Raw genomic sequence first — 16,403 nt, forward strand, 5'->3', positions numbered from 1 at the left:
ATGGCAGGTTTTTTCATCACTTGGGGAAATGGAAGCACACTGTTAACCCTGGAGGAACAGCAGAACTCAGGCTCATTCTTTTCTTAAGCTGCACCCACCTTTTAGTGAGGGGGGAAGAAGCTGAGGTTACTTTTCAGATTGAGCTCCTTTCTGCGTTTCCTTTTCCCAGTGGGGATAAAGACCGCAGAGGTTTGCAGCAGCAACCCAGCTAGTTGCTGTAATGGTAAGTAAGGTCATGTAATGATGAGAAGAGAGCCTTGTGCTATCTTCTGCATCTAGACAGGTGAGATGCAACTAACAATTTGGGCAGGAAGGCACAAAAGCTTTATTATGACAATCCCTCCAGACAGGCTACTAGCTTGGCAGAGTGGTCAGAGAGCCCTCCATAATGTTTTCAGAATGCTCCTCTGGCCACTTGCCATCTGCTTGACTGAATTGGGTGATAGTGGGCCATTCTTCCAGCAAAATAGCTGCACTATTCAGAGACAGGCACGAGCGTGTTATTTTGGAATCTATTCCCTGAGCGTGGCTGATGGGAGGAGCAGAAATGCCCATGCGTGGCAGTGGGAGGGGTGAGAGGAGCGGTACAGTATCCGGTCAAAGCACTGGTTTGCAGGGTGGCCTGTGGCGATGTTCCCATCGCCAGGTGCGGTAGGAGTGGGTAAGGCTGGATGCATGCATGCAGGCTGCAACAGGCATTATGTGTCACACAGCGCCCTGCATGGGCGTGCTTTGGGCTTGTCCGCGAGAGCTACACACAGCTCCTCTTTTGCTGAGCGAATTTCACCATTAATTGCAGGCACGTGGTTACTTGTCCTTCTTGCCTCTCTTCCCCCTGTGCCTTTCTTCCCTCCTCTCCCCCATATATCTTCTGCACTGTCTATGAGCCTTCTCCACTCAGCCCAGTTTCTGCTGTTCTGTGTCAGTCTGTTTCTAACCTGCAGCTACTCCGTCTTTTCTCTTCCCTGCTCCCATTAGGATCTGTTTCAGGTACTGTCTCTCTCTTTTTTTACCTCTTTACTCTCCCCTTTCCCTCCCTTTCTGCATTCAGCACATCAGCTCATCCAACCTGTTCTGTCTGATCCATCATCCCTGTCTTTCTGTCTCTCCGTCCTCCTGTCTCTCACACATTTCTCTCACGAGGTGAAGTTTTGGGTTCTGATCACCTGGCCCTTACTCAGATTAAATTCCCGCACATACAGCGTGGACCTGGGCCCCAGACGCCGCCTTAAAGCCTTGGGTGTTTTCCCAGGTGTGAGTGGCAGGCAATGGGCTATGAAGTGCTCCTAGTCAACTGACTGTTTTCTTTATTTCCAGTCTGGTGCTGCTGGTCATTCTCAATATGATGCTGTTCTACAAACTCTGGATGTTGGAATATACTACGCAGACGCTCACGGCATGGCAGGGCTTGCGGCTACAGGAAAGGTATTGTCACACCTGCTTTGTCGTTGCCTCTTCTTGAATGTTTCCTAGGGTTGTTAGAGGCTTTCCCAGAACAGCAATGCCCTGCGCTCTCTTGTAGATTACTTTTTGGTAAAACAGATGAAGCAGGTAGTTAGCTGAAGCTGTGGGGCCATCAGCATTTCCAGATCTGACACTGCTGAACAGTTGCAGCGGAAGACAGCAAGTTAAGGCAACCTCTGCTTCTTCCCAGCATCCCATGTAACAGAGGATGCTGTACAAATAAATGTTTTGCAATCTTGGGCCAAGGTTGTCACCTCCCCTTCTTTGATGGCTAAACTTCCCTCTGTATGAAAAGCAGTGTCTTGGAAAGAACCCTTTGTACTCAGAGGAGAATTTGGGCCTGTGACACACACTGTTAGGTAAGTGTTTTGAAAGGTGTGGGTCCAGATATCAGCAAGTTGTTAGAGTGTGGGAGGAAGAGAGATCACTGGGAGGACACAGGGTGCTCCTTAACGACCTAAGCATTCCCTGGCGGTACTAGATGGTAAGCAGTGAAGTGTGATTGCAGATTGACTTAGTTTTTTTAACAATTGGTAGCGTGGAACCTTGTCCAAGGCTTTTTGGACATCCTATTTCAGTATAGTGTCCACGGTGTGTGCCGAGATAGGTAGAGCTCCAGGCTCTATGGCAGCATTTCCCCATTTCCTTTTGCAGAAAGCACGCTGAAAGCCTCCAACGAGACTGAATTCATTGTTGTGCTTGGTCTTCATTATATAGCCTTCCTCATCTTGTCTAGGGTCAAAGGTGGACCTGCCAGTCTGCAGTTCCAGGATGCGCTCCAGAACACCTTTTGTAGATGGCATTTGCAGTGGGTGACCTGATGTCCCACAGTTGTTTGTTTATAATGGTAGCCAGCAATTTTGTGTTGTGAATGCTTTTTTTGAGTACCTAAGTGCTAGGTATCCAGCCTGTGAATAGTCTCTTCTGTATTTTCAGCAGTTGAGAACAGTCCGAGTCCACTTTGCTAGGGCGTTTTTGTCCCCTTTCTGGCTGTACTTTTGTATGGTTGCAGTTACTCCCTTGCTAAGTTGGGTTTGACTTTAAGGATCTGTAGCCACATGCTACCATCATGATGACTTTTTTGCATTATTTGTCTCATGTTACGGGCTTTCTCATTTTTCCTCATTAGGGAAGGGATTATTATTTTCCCCATAATAGCCCTGCTGCTTTCCCATGGATAGATACATTAAGTAATTTTGCCTGCTTTAAATATCAAGAGTGCCAGAGGAAGATATTGGGACCACTACAATATAGTATTTAAGTATAGGACTTACATGCTGTTTGTATGCTTCTTGTAACGTGCACGTACTGGAATTACACGGGTAGCTCTCTTCCCCTGTATAACAGGTAAGTAACTGCATTGTGTGGCACCCCGAGTGCTGTTGGAAGTAGAGGGAACACATCTACCCAGAGGCCAGGTGTGCTCAGAAGCATTCTGTTTGAGGCTCAGAAGACTGTTTTTTTCCATATCTGGTTCTACTGAGACTTAGGTTCTCTGTGGGCAGGGGCAGTCAGCACTCCCCCAGACTAAGCGTACCAATCCTAAGTATGTAGCCCCTGCACTCAGAGAAGGAAAGCAGTCTTTAGTAGTAGCAGTGTTACTTATTAGAGACTAGGATTATTGGCCATGGGGAGAGCAGGTCTGTTTTTTTACTTGTGTTGGTTTCTTACTGTCATGCTTAATTAACATTTCTTTGTTTTAGCTCCAGGTCTGGAGCCAGCTGAGCAGGGCAGCTGCAAGCACTCAAGGCTCCAACAGGAGGATCACGGGGACTGCCTGCCCAGAGCTGCCACTTAGGGCCATGTGACAGGCCTCGGGCAGGCAGTGGAGCTTGGCTGGGCTGAGGCGAGGACAAATCTCAGTCCAGGAGAGCGATGTGAGGAGCAGAATCAAGGCAGTTAGCGTGGCAGCAGCCCCCCACTCTGCCCGTTTGCTAAGGTAAGAGGGGAACAAGTCAGATGATTACATTGCATTGCCAGGGAGAAAGGAGGAACTTACCCAGGAAGTGAGTTTCGGGACATGGTTTAGTAGGCAGGGAGGTATTGGGTTGATGGTTGGACTAGATGATCTTGGAGGTCTTTTCCAACCTTAATGATTGTATGATTCTAGTTGCAGATGACCTCTCACTACCACAGGGACTTCATAAAGGAGACCTGAAAATCTCTACTGTAGCCTGAGAGGAGGGATTCAGCTATGTTAGAAAGTAGTAGCAAAGCCCAAAGAGGTAAGCAGAAGACAAAGTAGGAAAGACTTTTAGCTATGTTAGAAAGAGCACAACAGCGATCTAAACAGGGGGCATGCAAAAGTAGAGCACCATACCTCTCAGGAGAAAAGGGCAGAGGGGTGTGCTGTGCCTTCCTGCTGATGCCAGCTGCAGCGCTAACAGCCTTGACTCTGCTCCTCATCGCTCCGCTCCTTGTGTCGCTCTTCTCGACCGAGATGTGTCCTTGCCTTGGCCCAGCCAAGCTCCACCGCCTGCCCGAGGCCTGTCACGTGGCCCTGAGTGGCAGCTCTGGGCAGGCAGTCCCTGTGATCCTCCCATCAGCGCCTTGAGTGCTTGCATCTGCCCTGGTTCTGCTCCACTCAGCAGCCTCCAGTCCTGTTCTGGAGGATTATAACTGGAGGGGTTTGATACCTGCACTTACCTGCCATTAAAAAGAGAGCAAGTGCTGCTATTACTCAAAATGAAGAGAAAGCCTTGTATTAAATAAAGACTGACACAGCATGTCTCAAAAAAAAAAATCAAAACACAGAAACTGTACAGGGCTACCTGTCCCACAGCATCGCGTTGCGTTACTGCCTGTGGATGGCCACGGTGCCATCTTTCAGTGTACACATTCCCCTCTGGCAAATGGGCCTTCAGTTCCACCTGTGCTACAAGAAGTTCTGCAAAAGGCACATCTTTGCTATTAATTAATTACCATGGTTAAGATGGAGTGACATTGGTATCCAATTTAGGAAAATACTAAGCACATTTAAATGCACTGTTGCTCAAGAAAACCTGCCCCTTTAGGGTGACAAGATTAGACAAACTGATACAATCGACACGCTCCCCCTTGAACTCGGTTTCCCTAGATTCACTCTTGCTCATATTCTGCCTGACAGGTTACCCCAATCTCAGACAGAATGGGCCCAGTTACTAGAATCGCAGCAGAAGTATCATGACTCAGAGCTACAAAAATGGCGTGAGATCATCAAATCCTCGGTGATGCTTCTAGACCAGGTGAGACTGCACGGCCCGTTAGTGCCATGGCTAGAGGGTCACTGTGTCCTCCCAGCCACCCGCTCGCAATCCTTCAGCTTTACCTGGTTCCACTGTAGTCCGTCAGGTGTGTCACCTCCACTACCCTCTCCCTTTAGCACCGTCTTCTGACGTAGTGGTGGGCAGCAGGTCCCAAGGGCTATTCACAGGATACCGCAGCTGCTGTGTCACCTCATAGGGGTCCACGTGTGTCAGGGAGAGGATTCTGCAGGGCCAAAACCATTATATTAGCACATCTTCTGTCTAGTCTCTGGCATCCCAGTTTGGAAAGCAAACTTTTTAACCTCAAGCCTGGATTTGTCTGTAGCTTGCGTGGATGAAGGGGACATGCTCTGCATGGGCCCTTAATAACACAAAGCCAGGGGTTTCGGTATCTGCTGCCTAAAGAGCCGGTTGTACACCGGCTTAGGACAGAGTTCATAAATGAAAGCTGCTCTCCCCTATGGAAAGAGCTGCTCACCCCGCACCTCACTCTGCTCCCCCCTTCTCTGTTCTCTTGGAGGACGGTCTCTCACAGGCTCCCATTTTCTCACTTCCCATTTGTACATCCCAGCCCTGACATGCTGCTCCCAAAACCCAGATGATTATGGTATCAATACTTTACATGGAAGAAGGAGGCACCGATGGGGAAGGAAATCCTGAAGCGCTCTCACCTCTAGGGTAGCATCACAGTGGAGAAATTTCTTGTCTTGCAGATGAAGGATTCACTAATAAATCTTCAGAATGGCATCGGGTCCCGGGACTTCGGGTCAGATCCAGAGGAGAAACGGAAACATTTCCACTAACAGGCAGGAATGCAGGAGGCCAGAGGACGGTGTGCAATATGTGTAAATAGGATATATAAATATATATATAAATATATATATATATACAGAATATAAATATATATATATTATATACAGATTTTAAGAGAAAAAAAGCCTACGTATTGAGAGGAAGGATTGACCTCCAACACTGGCTGAAATGGAGCGTCTGTCTCGGTGGTAGCGTGGTGTGTGTGCGTGTGTGGGAGGGCTGTGCTCTCCTCCTGGCACTGAGGTGCGCTTAGGGGTGCGCCTAAGTGTGCTCCCCTGGGCCCTTGCACCACTCTTCTGTAATATTCCTGGCTGTTTGTTTGTCTGTCTGTTTTGTTTTTGTTGTTTTGAAGGGAAGCATCAGAGTGAGTGCCCCCCCCACCCCTCCCTGCGCATGAAGGTCCCCAACTGACTATATTTATCTATACGTATAAAGGGGACACTGTCAACTTTCTTACCTTGCTGGCTTCAGGGCAGAGAGGTTTTGGCAATCGCCGTCAATCCCTTACAAAACTATTCCGCACTGGGAGAGGAGGCCTCTGGAGGAATTGCTGTATGTCTGTAGAGAGCAGGTCTCCCTGGCAATCACCTTCTATGCTTCTTGGAGCTGAAATACAATTTGCTGTCATGCCGGCCAGCCTGGTTCAGAGAGCAAAGCACAGAAGGTAAATGAGCTGAAATGCTTTCTCCAAACACTAGTTTGCTGCCTCCTGTTACTGATACTGCATTAATAGCCAAGGAGATGGTGGGGAGTATCTGCCTACAAGGTGCATGGATGGAGGAGAGCCACACACCACAGAAAGCACACTTCCATTCCCTTTGACAGTGTCCCCTTTACGTTTTCTGTAGTTCTCTGCTTTCTATGTGCTTGGGCCCCTGCCATTAAGCCATCCCCGTGCTGAAGATCTACATCGGTGCTGAAAGGGCTACTACCTGTGCGACTTCCCACGATAGGGGGAGTACCCCAACTTAGAAACAAAACCAAACTTAGTATTTATTTGCAACCGCTCCCGCTACCTGGCTCAGCAGATTTCCCTCCTGCCCCTGGTCTGTGAGACCATTTTGCTCGTACCACCTAGCCCTTACCTTGTTCTTATAAACTCTCTGGGAAAACATTAGGGACAAAAGGAACAACTTCCTTTCCTTTCCTGGGATATTTACATGACTGCATCTATATAGCAACAACCCGTCGCTGTGGATATTTACATGACTGCATCTATATAGTAACAGGGCCTCTGACAGTCCAGAAGAGGTCAGGAAGGGTCACAGGGACCAAAAAAAATAGAAGAAAAAAGGGACTGGGAAAGGATGTCCACAGTATGAGGCATGTGACTGGTATCTCTCATAAGCTGGATAGCAAGGCATTTGCTCTGTAAGCAAGTCGGGTGGTAGAGCTGCATTAAAAAGACAATATGCATTTTTACTTGTGCTGGGGGATAATTCCAGACTCTCCTTAGCAGCCACAAATGAAGAAGGGGGGCAGCAGAGGCTGCGCTGTACCAGACTCTGCTGTGACTTGGTTGGGACGCAGGGTGCTTGTTTGAATGTTTAGTAGGTGCTTTCTCATCTTCGCCAGCCAGCCAGCCAGATTAGGTGACTTGTGAGGCCCTCAGTCTCCACCTTGTTCAACACCAGGGTTTTTCCACCTTCTGAATGGCAGGAGGGAGTCAGCTGCGTATTCCCCTTACGCAAACGGTGCAGTTCTAGCTTGTGTGTTGTCTCTAGCTCCAATGGGTGCTGAAAGAGCAGGGGATGTAAGGGCGAGTAACTGGTTTTCCTATCTCTGTACTAGAAACTCTCATCCGCACGGCAGGGTGACAAAGTGGTGTCTAAGGAAAACCCTCACAAGCTCCTGCCTGTGCATTCCAATTAGGGAAAGGTAATGTACGTAGAAGTAACCTGCTGGTTTTTCCCAACCTGCCTACGATTTTCACGACCAAGTGCTAAACGCAACATGTTGCGCAGAAGACTCACATTTGAAGGAGTGCGGATGAAGACGGGTGATCAAAAAGACATTTAAGAGTGTGAAAGCAAGGTACAACTGGGAGAAAAATCCCTTGACAACTACAGAGTAATGTGTATTTATGACTATTTATTTAATTTAATGCTGCTGACTACTGTACTGCTCCCTGACTTTTTTCCAGGGAGGCTGCTGAAATGGCTACTGTACAATGAAACTGCGGTGCTAGTGCCTGGGAAGGGCATTCTGTGGCTTATCTTGGGACAGGAGGCCCCCGGCTCCCTGCACTGGCCAAGAGTCCCGTTTCCCTGTTAGTCATTCCCACAATTACTAAACACAGAAAAATCCCCTGCTGCCCATCTTCCCCTTTTCTAAAATTTAATTCCAAGCACCAAGAAAGAAGACAGCGAGGAGGCCCTGTGCTTGCCACCTTGCCCATGCCAGAGAAGAAAAAAGGCCACATCTTGAGAGAGAAGCCTGGAACGTGGGGTCTTTGCCACCTCACGGGGAGGGTTTTGTACATAGACGGACATAACCCATCGAGAGGCAGAGAAACCTACCTGTCCGAGAGGGTCAAAAATAAATGCTAGCGATCAGAGTTGGTTTCTTACCAATTTCACATTCTCTTACTAGTTATGGAGGCAAGAAATCCATTCGCTCATCCGTGCATCCTCCTTCTTCTGCAGCATTATTCCAGATTGCCGTCGCGTTAAGTTTGGGATGTTCCTGCTGACGCAGCTTCCTCGGGCTTGGCCTGAGAGACAGAATTGTACAAGCTCTGTTAAATTAATGTGAGGCCACGCAGAGGCAGCCGTAACAGTCCCAAGTGCTAATGTTCATTCTACCTGCATGTTACTTTAAATTGGGTGTAATATGTTTGACACATATCCTGACACACAGCTACGTTAAATCCTTCAATAAAGAGCATAAGGGTGGTGGTCACAAAACAGAATCTTGTATGTGCAGTGCCCTTCAGACTGAGGAAGGTTTTTCTTTGAGGCCTTAGGTTTCTATTTCTGAGATTCCTAGTTACTCCTTTTTGCCACTTGGCAGCAAGTTGGCTTGGAGTTGCATAGGATTAATGATCTTTTATTGCCTCTCAGTTTATCAGAGTAATAACAAAAGAGAAAAAAGCAAGGTCTTTTACTTAAGGCAAAACCCACAATGGCACTAAAGGTGAGGGCTTAAACAAAACCTTGGCATGTTTTCACCTAGATGCCTTCCTCTAGAGAGCTACAACAGGAATCGCCTGCTACTGCGGTGCAGTCCCAGGTTGCAGATTCGTTCCTTTTGCGGCCATAGACAGTTTTGGACCTGTCAGTTTATGATTATGTTTCCTAGAGAAATTAGCAATGCTTTCTAGGAGCAAGGCCGAGCAACCTGAGTAATGTTACAGGGGGTGGTTCTTCTGCCTTCCCTAAGCAGTCACAGCCAAGTCGCAGCTTGGCTTCCAGTGTCAGGGTTTCGTTTCTTTACCTGCTTGCCTTGCTTACCTGCGCCAGAAATCCCACATCAACGGTAGCTTCCTTTATACTCGCAGACGCCTTTCCCCACCAAGTCCTCCCCTCTGACCCTTCTGCTGCTGGTAATCTGCCAGGTGAGCGCAGCTGGGTTTTGATTTGCAGAACCTGAACAACCACAAAAGAGAGTTTTAAAAAAAGCATGTCTCCAGCCAAACATGCAAACTAATGCCCAACGGCTGATAGCCTAATTCTTGCCAAGTAAGGTGCTGTCCGCTGGGAGGAGGGAGAAGAAGGGACAAGAAGGGACAGAAGGCTCTGATTTGCCAGTTTGTGTATGTGTCTCACCTGTTCATATGGGAGAAGAATATACTCACTAATCCTAGCTTGATACAATCTCGCTTCTGATAAATACATGCCTTCTAATGCTTACCTTAAAAGAGGTGTTTGGGTTATGGCATCTGGGATGAGCTCAGGGTGAATTTGAGACCTGGATAACTTGCTATGGAATCGTGCATTCATAGAGTAGATACCAAATGTATCTAGTGCAGCACCTGTGCCTAAAGTCTACAAAGAACCTGTGTCTTTTGGTCATTTCAGGTGGTAAGATCAGAAGCATGTGCCTGAGACAGGGGCGTTACTGGGTCTGCACAATCCACTTACTTACAACAGAGAAAGGTACCTGCAATGGTAAGAATAGGAGCTTAGCTATGAATGAGCTGGACAACCATGCAAGGCACGCTTCAGTCAGAAATCTTCAATAGTAATTGATACTGACTTCTGCATAAATCCTTTCTGGCTCCCTTAAGTCCTTTAGGAGAAGAGAAAAAAGTCACACGACTTTGATCTCCCCTGACAAATCTCGGTTATGCTGCTGACATAGAGTATGCGTTTACCCACAGCTTATAGACTGCCGTACCAGTCTGGGGCAGCAATCTGCCATTTGACCACCTGACCCCACCTGTCTGCTTTAGATCTAATAAAGGGAAACCCAAGAGACATGCAGCATGCCTTTATCATAAATATGATTCTGTATTGAAAGAGGCAGGGTTTCAAAGCATGACGCGTTCCTCGATTTAAAGCCCCAGCACAAAACTGCCTCTGAAATAACAACACCTGCATTGCCATATCCCCTCTCAGAAAGCCTGGCATGCTTAATCTGCATTCTTATCAGACCCTGCTAGTTTCAGAAGCTCACCTGGGCGTAGACAGGGACAGACTTTTTTAGCCTACTTGTCTCCTCAGCACTAAACCACGTAGCCTACGTATATGCTTTTTCCTACTTTTATACAATAAGGTAGAAATTTGTTTTCCAAATAGTGGCTGGAGACACTTTTGGTCTGGGTACTTGAAACAAGACCTTTTGGATATGCTCTACAGTCATTTCTGTGCAGATATAAAGGTGACAGGAAGGCACCTGCGACACGCCAAGGCTGAGCAAAAGACACAATTGCAAACCTCAGACTTTGGCTTTCCGCATGTCAGAAGCGCTGACCAGCAGGGTCTGCCTACATGCAGGTTTTGGTGAATACAGTACTTGTGTGTCACGTGGCCTTAATCCCTCTCCCCCTCCTGGTAGCTTTGCCTTCTCAGACGTGTATTTCCATCATCTTTCAGCAATCCTAAGGCACCTAAATAGAGGAGACAGAGAGGGCAGCCTGCAGCTTTCACACCATCCAGCACTAGGACAGAGTGGTGGAGATAGATGGTCTCCCACCCTAAAAAGACCAGCACTGCTCACGCAGAATTAGCTGCAAAATAGAGGTTAGCAGCAGATGTTCTGGAGGAGCGAATCACTCCCGGCTAGTTAGATGGGTCTTTCTGTGCTACTAGGAGTGGGAAAACATTGGGACTCCTCTTTGGGTTCACTTACATGAGCACAGTTAGTATAAAGCCAGCACGTGAGTTAATGTTTAGAAAAAACAATTTGTGAAGGTTAATACCCAGGTGTACACGGTCTCTAGCCTAGCGCAGTGATCTAGGAAGAGGCACTGTCCACAGTGGGGCTCAGTCATGTGTGGTAAACACGTTGAGTACTCCTTTGCCATCAGTGCGGAGATGCTACGCTCCCAGGAGGATTTCTCCACAGAATGTCCTTAGTGTTTCCGTGATGCGTACTGAACTAGCCATTTTAACCAGGTAGCACTCCATCCATCAGCATCTGCTTTTCCCAAGGACAGAAGCAAACCACTTCCCAATTTAGAGGTGGGACTTTCTGTTTCCACAGTATGCAGAAAAGCAGAGTCAGTAACACACACTTTAAAGCAACAGTGCCTGGCTCAGGGGAGGCAATGCTGTCACATTTTGTCGAGGCAGCTGCTGCCGTCCCACAGCTCTTGACAGACCTGTGCTTTCCGCCCTACCTGCTGAACTCCAAAGAGGTCTTTCCAACAGGATGATCTCTGCCAGGCTTGCTGCCACAGGTACGTTTCATGGCGCAGTCGTGTGGACTCTGGCTTAGTCTTTTCAGACAGTCTCAGCACTAGTTAAAATACCCGGCAGGGGCTTGCTTAAAACAATACTCGAAACAGAGACTCTTAAACCAAAGCATCTGAGGTAAGTGGCTCACAAAACATTTGTGTCGGTGTAGTTTCCGAGACATGACCGTGCTGACTTTCTGGCCCATTCACCCTGCCTGGCATGCTCTGATCTCTCTATGCTTTGCAGTCTCTACAGCACAAGTCTCTCTGTGCCATAATACCTTTCTTTTTCTAGATGTGCACACTGGCCAAATAATCTCCTCGTGGCTTGATCGACTGCCGATTGAGATTATTTCCCGATCTAGCCAGACAGCATGGGCTTAACTCTTAGCATGGATACATGGCGTGCCATGCCCTCCTCTCCCACACACATTTTGCAGTGCTTGCTGTGGCTTTTCCCTCTCCCCTCGCACCTTTGCTGCCGGACAATCGTTCCCCGTGTCATAGATGGACTGACCTGGTGCTGTCCCTGCTTGCCTTTCCTTGCCGCAGTCTGTATGCTCTTCAAGTGAATGTGTTTTATTTTTTTCAGTAGGTAAAAGGACTTCCTTCTGCTGAAGGAATTATATTTGCACATGGCTCAGGGAGGTACCTCCTCTGGCCGTTTCTGTTACCTCACTCATTTAGGCCAAGTCCATTGCTAACATTAAATGGCCACCTTCCCCAACCCACGCTCCGAGAATAGTTAGGGAATAAAACCAATGTGCAGCTCAGGTTCTAGAGCCATTTGGTCGTGTCTCAGTTTCGGCCCAATCTGCCCCAGCGGCATTAGGATTGGGGAGAGCGGCTGTTAAAAACAGCAAGTTTATCCAGCAAAGAAGCGGAGCCTGTGCCAGACGCGCATCGTTCCCCATCTTCGCAAGCCCACCTCCCTTGTAATAGCACTTAACAGAGCAGATACAGAAGCACTAACCTGGCTCTTGGCCCGACGAGGTCAGGGGGGAGGGAGGAGCAGCGTGAACCACGGCAGCATTACAACCGCCCAGGACTGGCATCGCGTGGCTATGGCACCTCTGGGACGTTACCATTCTCACGACAGTTCATCTCCCATCACGTGCTCCAGGGCTGGATAAAGCTGCTAAAAACCTGGAGCGCGTTCTCCCCACCTGAGGCCCTGGATCCTGCAACCCCAATTGCTGTGCGCAACTGCAAATTAACGAGGCTCGCCTCACTTCAGCAAGGAGTGGGAGCGGGTCGTACAATCACCCGTAGGCACGCGCTTCCCCTCTGGATTTCACCACCAGAGCCCAGGAAGCGGGGGGCTGTTGGCCGAGGCCGATGCGCCTGTAGCACTAATGTGAACTCTAGGGTGGGGTGGGGGAGGAACCGTCGTTTTGTTTTGGGAGTTGTCTAACTGTCATAAACTTTGCGCTGTGCGCAAAATGCGGTAAAATGATAATGAAACTTACCTGCTAGAACCTAGGAATTGTAAAGGCTATGCAGCCAAAACTTAATGTAAAGTAGCTAGTACAATGGAAGTACGGTATAAATTAAAAAAAAAAAAAAAAATCTATCAAACAAACAGTGCGACTCGTGAGTGCTTTGTTCTTTTTATTATCCTGCCTATTCTAAAGTCTGTTCTGTCATTTTCAAATACAGAGAGAGTCTTTTCAGAGACCAACCAGGACCATCTCTTCCAGGACACAGCCTGCCTTTAACACCACCCTTGAAAAATCCCCAGTTGTGGTGGTTTTTTTTTTTTTTTTTTTTTTTGCTATGAGAATCTTGAGCAGATTTTACACACCGTTTTCTCCTGCCTAGAACAACACAGGGCAATAGTCATATCTGTCTGCAGGAACTGGAAAAGTGAAAGGTATGTCCAAAAAAAAGCATCTTGAGAAGATGCATGTAAGATAACCAGAAGGTGCAGGACTAGGGGATGACCCTTCTTTACCACCTGAGGTAGCTCTCAAGAAGTTGTCAGTTTACTCCTTTTTTAAATTAACGTTATGACACCAGAGGGTTATCAATGCTTCACGGGGACTGAGGAGCAGAAGTGGGAGAGAAGTTATGTGACCTTACCTAAAAATCACCGTGGGCGTCAATGCTGTGGTCAGTGACGGAAACTCTGGAGTTACAATCTAGTCCCTCCTCTGTTGCTGTGGGTTTAGAGTTAGGATTATGCCCAAAATTGCCCCGAGGCCAGGCAAGTTGGCCTAGGGAAATTGAAGACATCCAGCTGAATTAGAAGAGGAGCTGCTTTTTTCCCCTTTTGGATATTAGGTTTTAAAGAACCAATGCCCAGACTGCAAGTGCGTTTCATCTGGAAAACGCGCTCGGGTTGCCAGACTTGGTGCTGGACTTGAGATCGATCCTACTGTGAAGACTGCATTGTAGTAGTTTACTAAAGTTGACACCCACTCTAAAAAAGGAATTTTGAACAACTGCCAGTTAGAAACCTGGCCTGGGCCTGACTTACAAATGGAGTAATTTCCGTGATTTTAGCAACACATAAAAAGCGGCAGAACAAAGCAGAGGAAATTCCATAGGTGGGAAGCATGCCTTGATTCACAAGCACTTTGTAACTATTTAGAAGCGGTCAGTGTTAGCAGAATTTGTCAACTCTTGCAAGCGGTATAGGCTCCATTGCAGCAGGGATGTAACAACATCGGCTATATGAAAAAAACAAACCTTCCCCCATTGTGTCTCAGGGTACAATTCCACCCCGGCCAATGTTTCTGCCTTTTTTAACTCTTTGTAATCCTACTTGTTGAGCTCAACTGATCTACGTTTGAGGCCAGAAAACAAATTTTACTCTGCTTAATCCACTACAGTTAAAAAGGTGAGTTTGCATAGGAAAACACTGAATTTACAGCATGATTCCTGTGCAGCAGTGGATCATTTACAATGAATGCTGACTACTCAAACCAGTGACTAATTATCACAAGGAAGAATTAAATTAACTAGGAAAAAATAAGCGTTTTCTGTCTATTCCTCTAGGTGGAGCCACACTATAGTATGAGAAGACTGATACCACAGTTACAAAAAGTACTACCATTTTACAAAGCTGTCTGTCCTTTTCCTGCAAGGGCTGTGCATCCTATTTACTTTGCTTGCCTACTTGCATCAGGCTGTTTTCCTTTCGGGGGTTTCCCCAGAAACGGGTGAACCGCATACCTTGTCCTACTGGCTTGCCTGTTGTTGCAGAACACGGCTCCGCAGGTTATTCCTATCACTGTGTCTCTGCATACTTGAGGAGTAAACCTGCTGTGCAAGGCAAATGGAAGGAACTAAGAATTTTGACACTTGCTAAATGAAAGGGGGGTACAGGGGATTCTCGTACTTACGTCATACTGCCTCCCAAAGTGTGATTACTTCAGGATCTTTGTTCTCAGTTCCCTCCTTCAGAAGCAAGTGTGAACACGGCACAGGGACTCATCCTTCCTACTACACATTAACAACAATTCTAATGCATCATAGTCCTCCTCCTAACTCTGCCTGTGCATGGGTAGCCCAAAGTCCAGAGCAACTTACTGAGCAACAACTAATTAAATTATTCCTGTTTGAACACCGGTAAGACTGCTCGGGCTGTAACGTATGGTGGAACATCACCCTAAGATGACCTCATTCCCAGTCCTGCAGGTCAGAGTAACATGACATACATACCCTTTACCTCTGCAATGGAGAACTAGCATATTTAGCAAATAAAGGTGGTGGTGACAGCAGCTAAGAAATGACACTTAACATTTACAAAGCCATTAACGTGATGATGGGACTAAAACTTGGGAAGGAGCCATGCTGCCCGCACCCCTGTGCCCTTTGCTCAGCATGCTTCAAAAGAAGAGTCCTTTGGCAAATGGGCTGGCAGCTCAGAATGGAGTCATGAGTCCAAAGTCAAGGCTGTACAGAGTCCAAGGCAAACAGAAGAGAATTTACACTTCCCCGCATTTCCTCCCGACGGCGCAGAGCTCCCCCTCAAACCTGGCTGGCGTGACGCAGTCCTTCTGTCTTCAGAGCTCCTGCAATTGAGAGAATTCCTCTTGGAGCACATTTGGAGTCATTTGACCTTACTCAAGTGAGGATCGTGATATAATTTGCACGATAACTGACAGGATGTGAACAAGACTTTAAAAGATCTAGATTTTGGTCGTTTGCACACAAAAGTCCTTCCTAGCAGACGCTTCCTTTGGAGATGGTGCCCTTATATTCCTCCTGAGCACAGCTCCCCATCTGCAGGGGACAGTGACTATTCCGAGCTCCACGGGAATGGGCAAAGGAGGGGTAATTACACCATGACCTGAAAGTGAACGTGTGTGTTGGTTAGGGGTTTAAAGTAATATTAGTACACCCACCACCTAAAGATACCTGTGTTGCTTCTAAGGTCACTGGGGAAGCTCCAGAGAAGGAGCACAGCCAGACTCCAGGAGTCTCTCGTCCGCCTCTTCTCCAGCCCCACGCAGGCTTAACCCACTGTAGTAAGGCTGAAAGGTTGACAGACGCAAGCAGCGATTGACTGTTTCCTCATCGCCTACCTTGGTGCCGTTGGTTCCGCTGACTCCTCTCTGCTATTCCTCCACAGGCACGGCACAGTTTTCCTTGTTTTCTGATGGAATCGCAAGATAGTCTGTCCTGTAGTTGGAGGGAAGGAGGAAAGCATAACCTCAAGTGCTACAGTGCAAAAAACAGTTCGGGTCCATTCACCCTTACAGAGATCTTGAATGCCTAGAGGTATCTCTAAGGTAACAAATGTCACCTGTAGAAGATGCTCGCAGTAGGAAAGTCTCCTCAGCATAGTCAGGAGCAGACACCGAGTCTTCCCTACTATAAAATCCTATGCATACAGCCTTCCTACCATGTACAAAGAGCGTCCTTATCCAAGCCAAGTATGTAGAAAGATGGGAATGGGCCAGTATAAAAACTGGAACATCTCTGCTGTGTCAACTGCATCTGTGAGTCAGATCTCTGAAAGCAGGCCTTCCAGGAGAGCATCTCTGCGCAGTTCAAACCGGGCCACTTTGGAATACTGTGCACCGTGGCCACCC

The 16,403-nt window shown here is 47.5% G+C and overlaps 2 protein-coding genes across 10 annotated transcripts in view; one reads left to right on the top strand and one right to left on the bottom strand.

Annotated features, from left to right (window-relative positions):
* The window catches only part of GRAMD1B (GRAM domain containing 1B), a 143,482-nt gene extending 131,264 nt beyond the window's left edge, over positions 1-12,218 (top strand). For 7 of the 9 annotated variants that reach the window (XM_075521383.1, XM_075521380.1, XM_075521381.1 and 4 more), the window contains 3 exons: positions 1,318-1,425; positions 4,571-4,688; positions 5,423-12,218. In XM_075521383.1, coding sequence (XP_075377498.1) covers positions 1,318-1,425; positions 4,571-4,688; positions 5,423-5,512 — 316 coding nt within the window. In that variant the 3' untranslated portion in view covers positions 5,513-12,218. Of the gene's footprint in view, positions 1-1,317; positions 1,426-3,167; positions 3,404-3,574; positions 3,690-4,570; positions 4,689-5,422 lie in introns of those variants that run through there. The other 2 variants (XR_012778429.1, XR_012778430.1) reach the window with 2 other exon arrangements.
* Positions 12,219-12,326: 108 nt separating this feature from the next.
* The window catches only part of SCN3B (sodium voltage-gated channel beta subunit 3), a 61,858-nt gene continuing 57,781 nt past the window's right edge, over positions 12,327-16,403 (bottom strand). Inside the window, exons 11-13 of the mRNA XM_075521389.1 lie at positions 15,894-15,990; positions 14,417-15,380; positions 12,327-13,577 (exon numbers count right to left, since the gene is read on the bottom strand). Of these exons, the coding sequence (XP_075377504.1) occupies positions 15,927-15,990 (64 nt within the window). The 3' untranslated portion in view covers positions 12,327-13,577; positions 14,417-15,380; positions 15,894-15,926. The remainder of the gene's footprint in view (positions 13,578-14,416; positions 15,381-15,893; positions 15,991-16,403) is intronic.

The sequence above is a fragment of the Mycteria americana genome, chromosome 19 (genome assembly GCF_035582795.1).
Source record: "Mycteria americana isolate JAX WOST 10 ecotype Jacksonville Zoo and Gardens chromosome 19, USCA_MyAme_1.0, whole genome shotgun sequence".
In the NCBI taxonomy this organism is placed as follows: Eukaryota; Metazoa; Chordata; class Aves; order Ciconiiformes; family Ciconiidae; genus Mycteria; species Mycteria americana.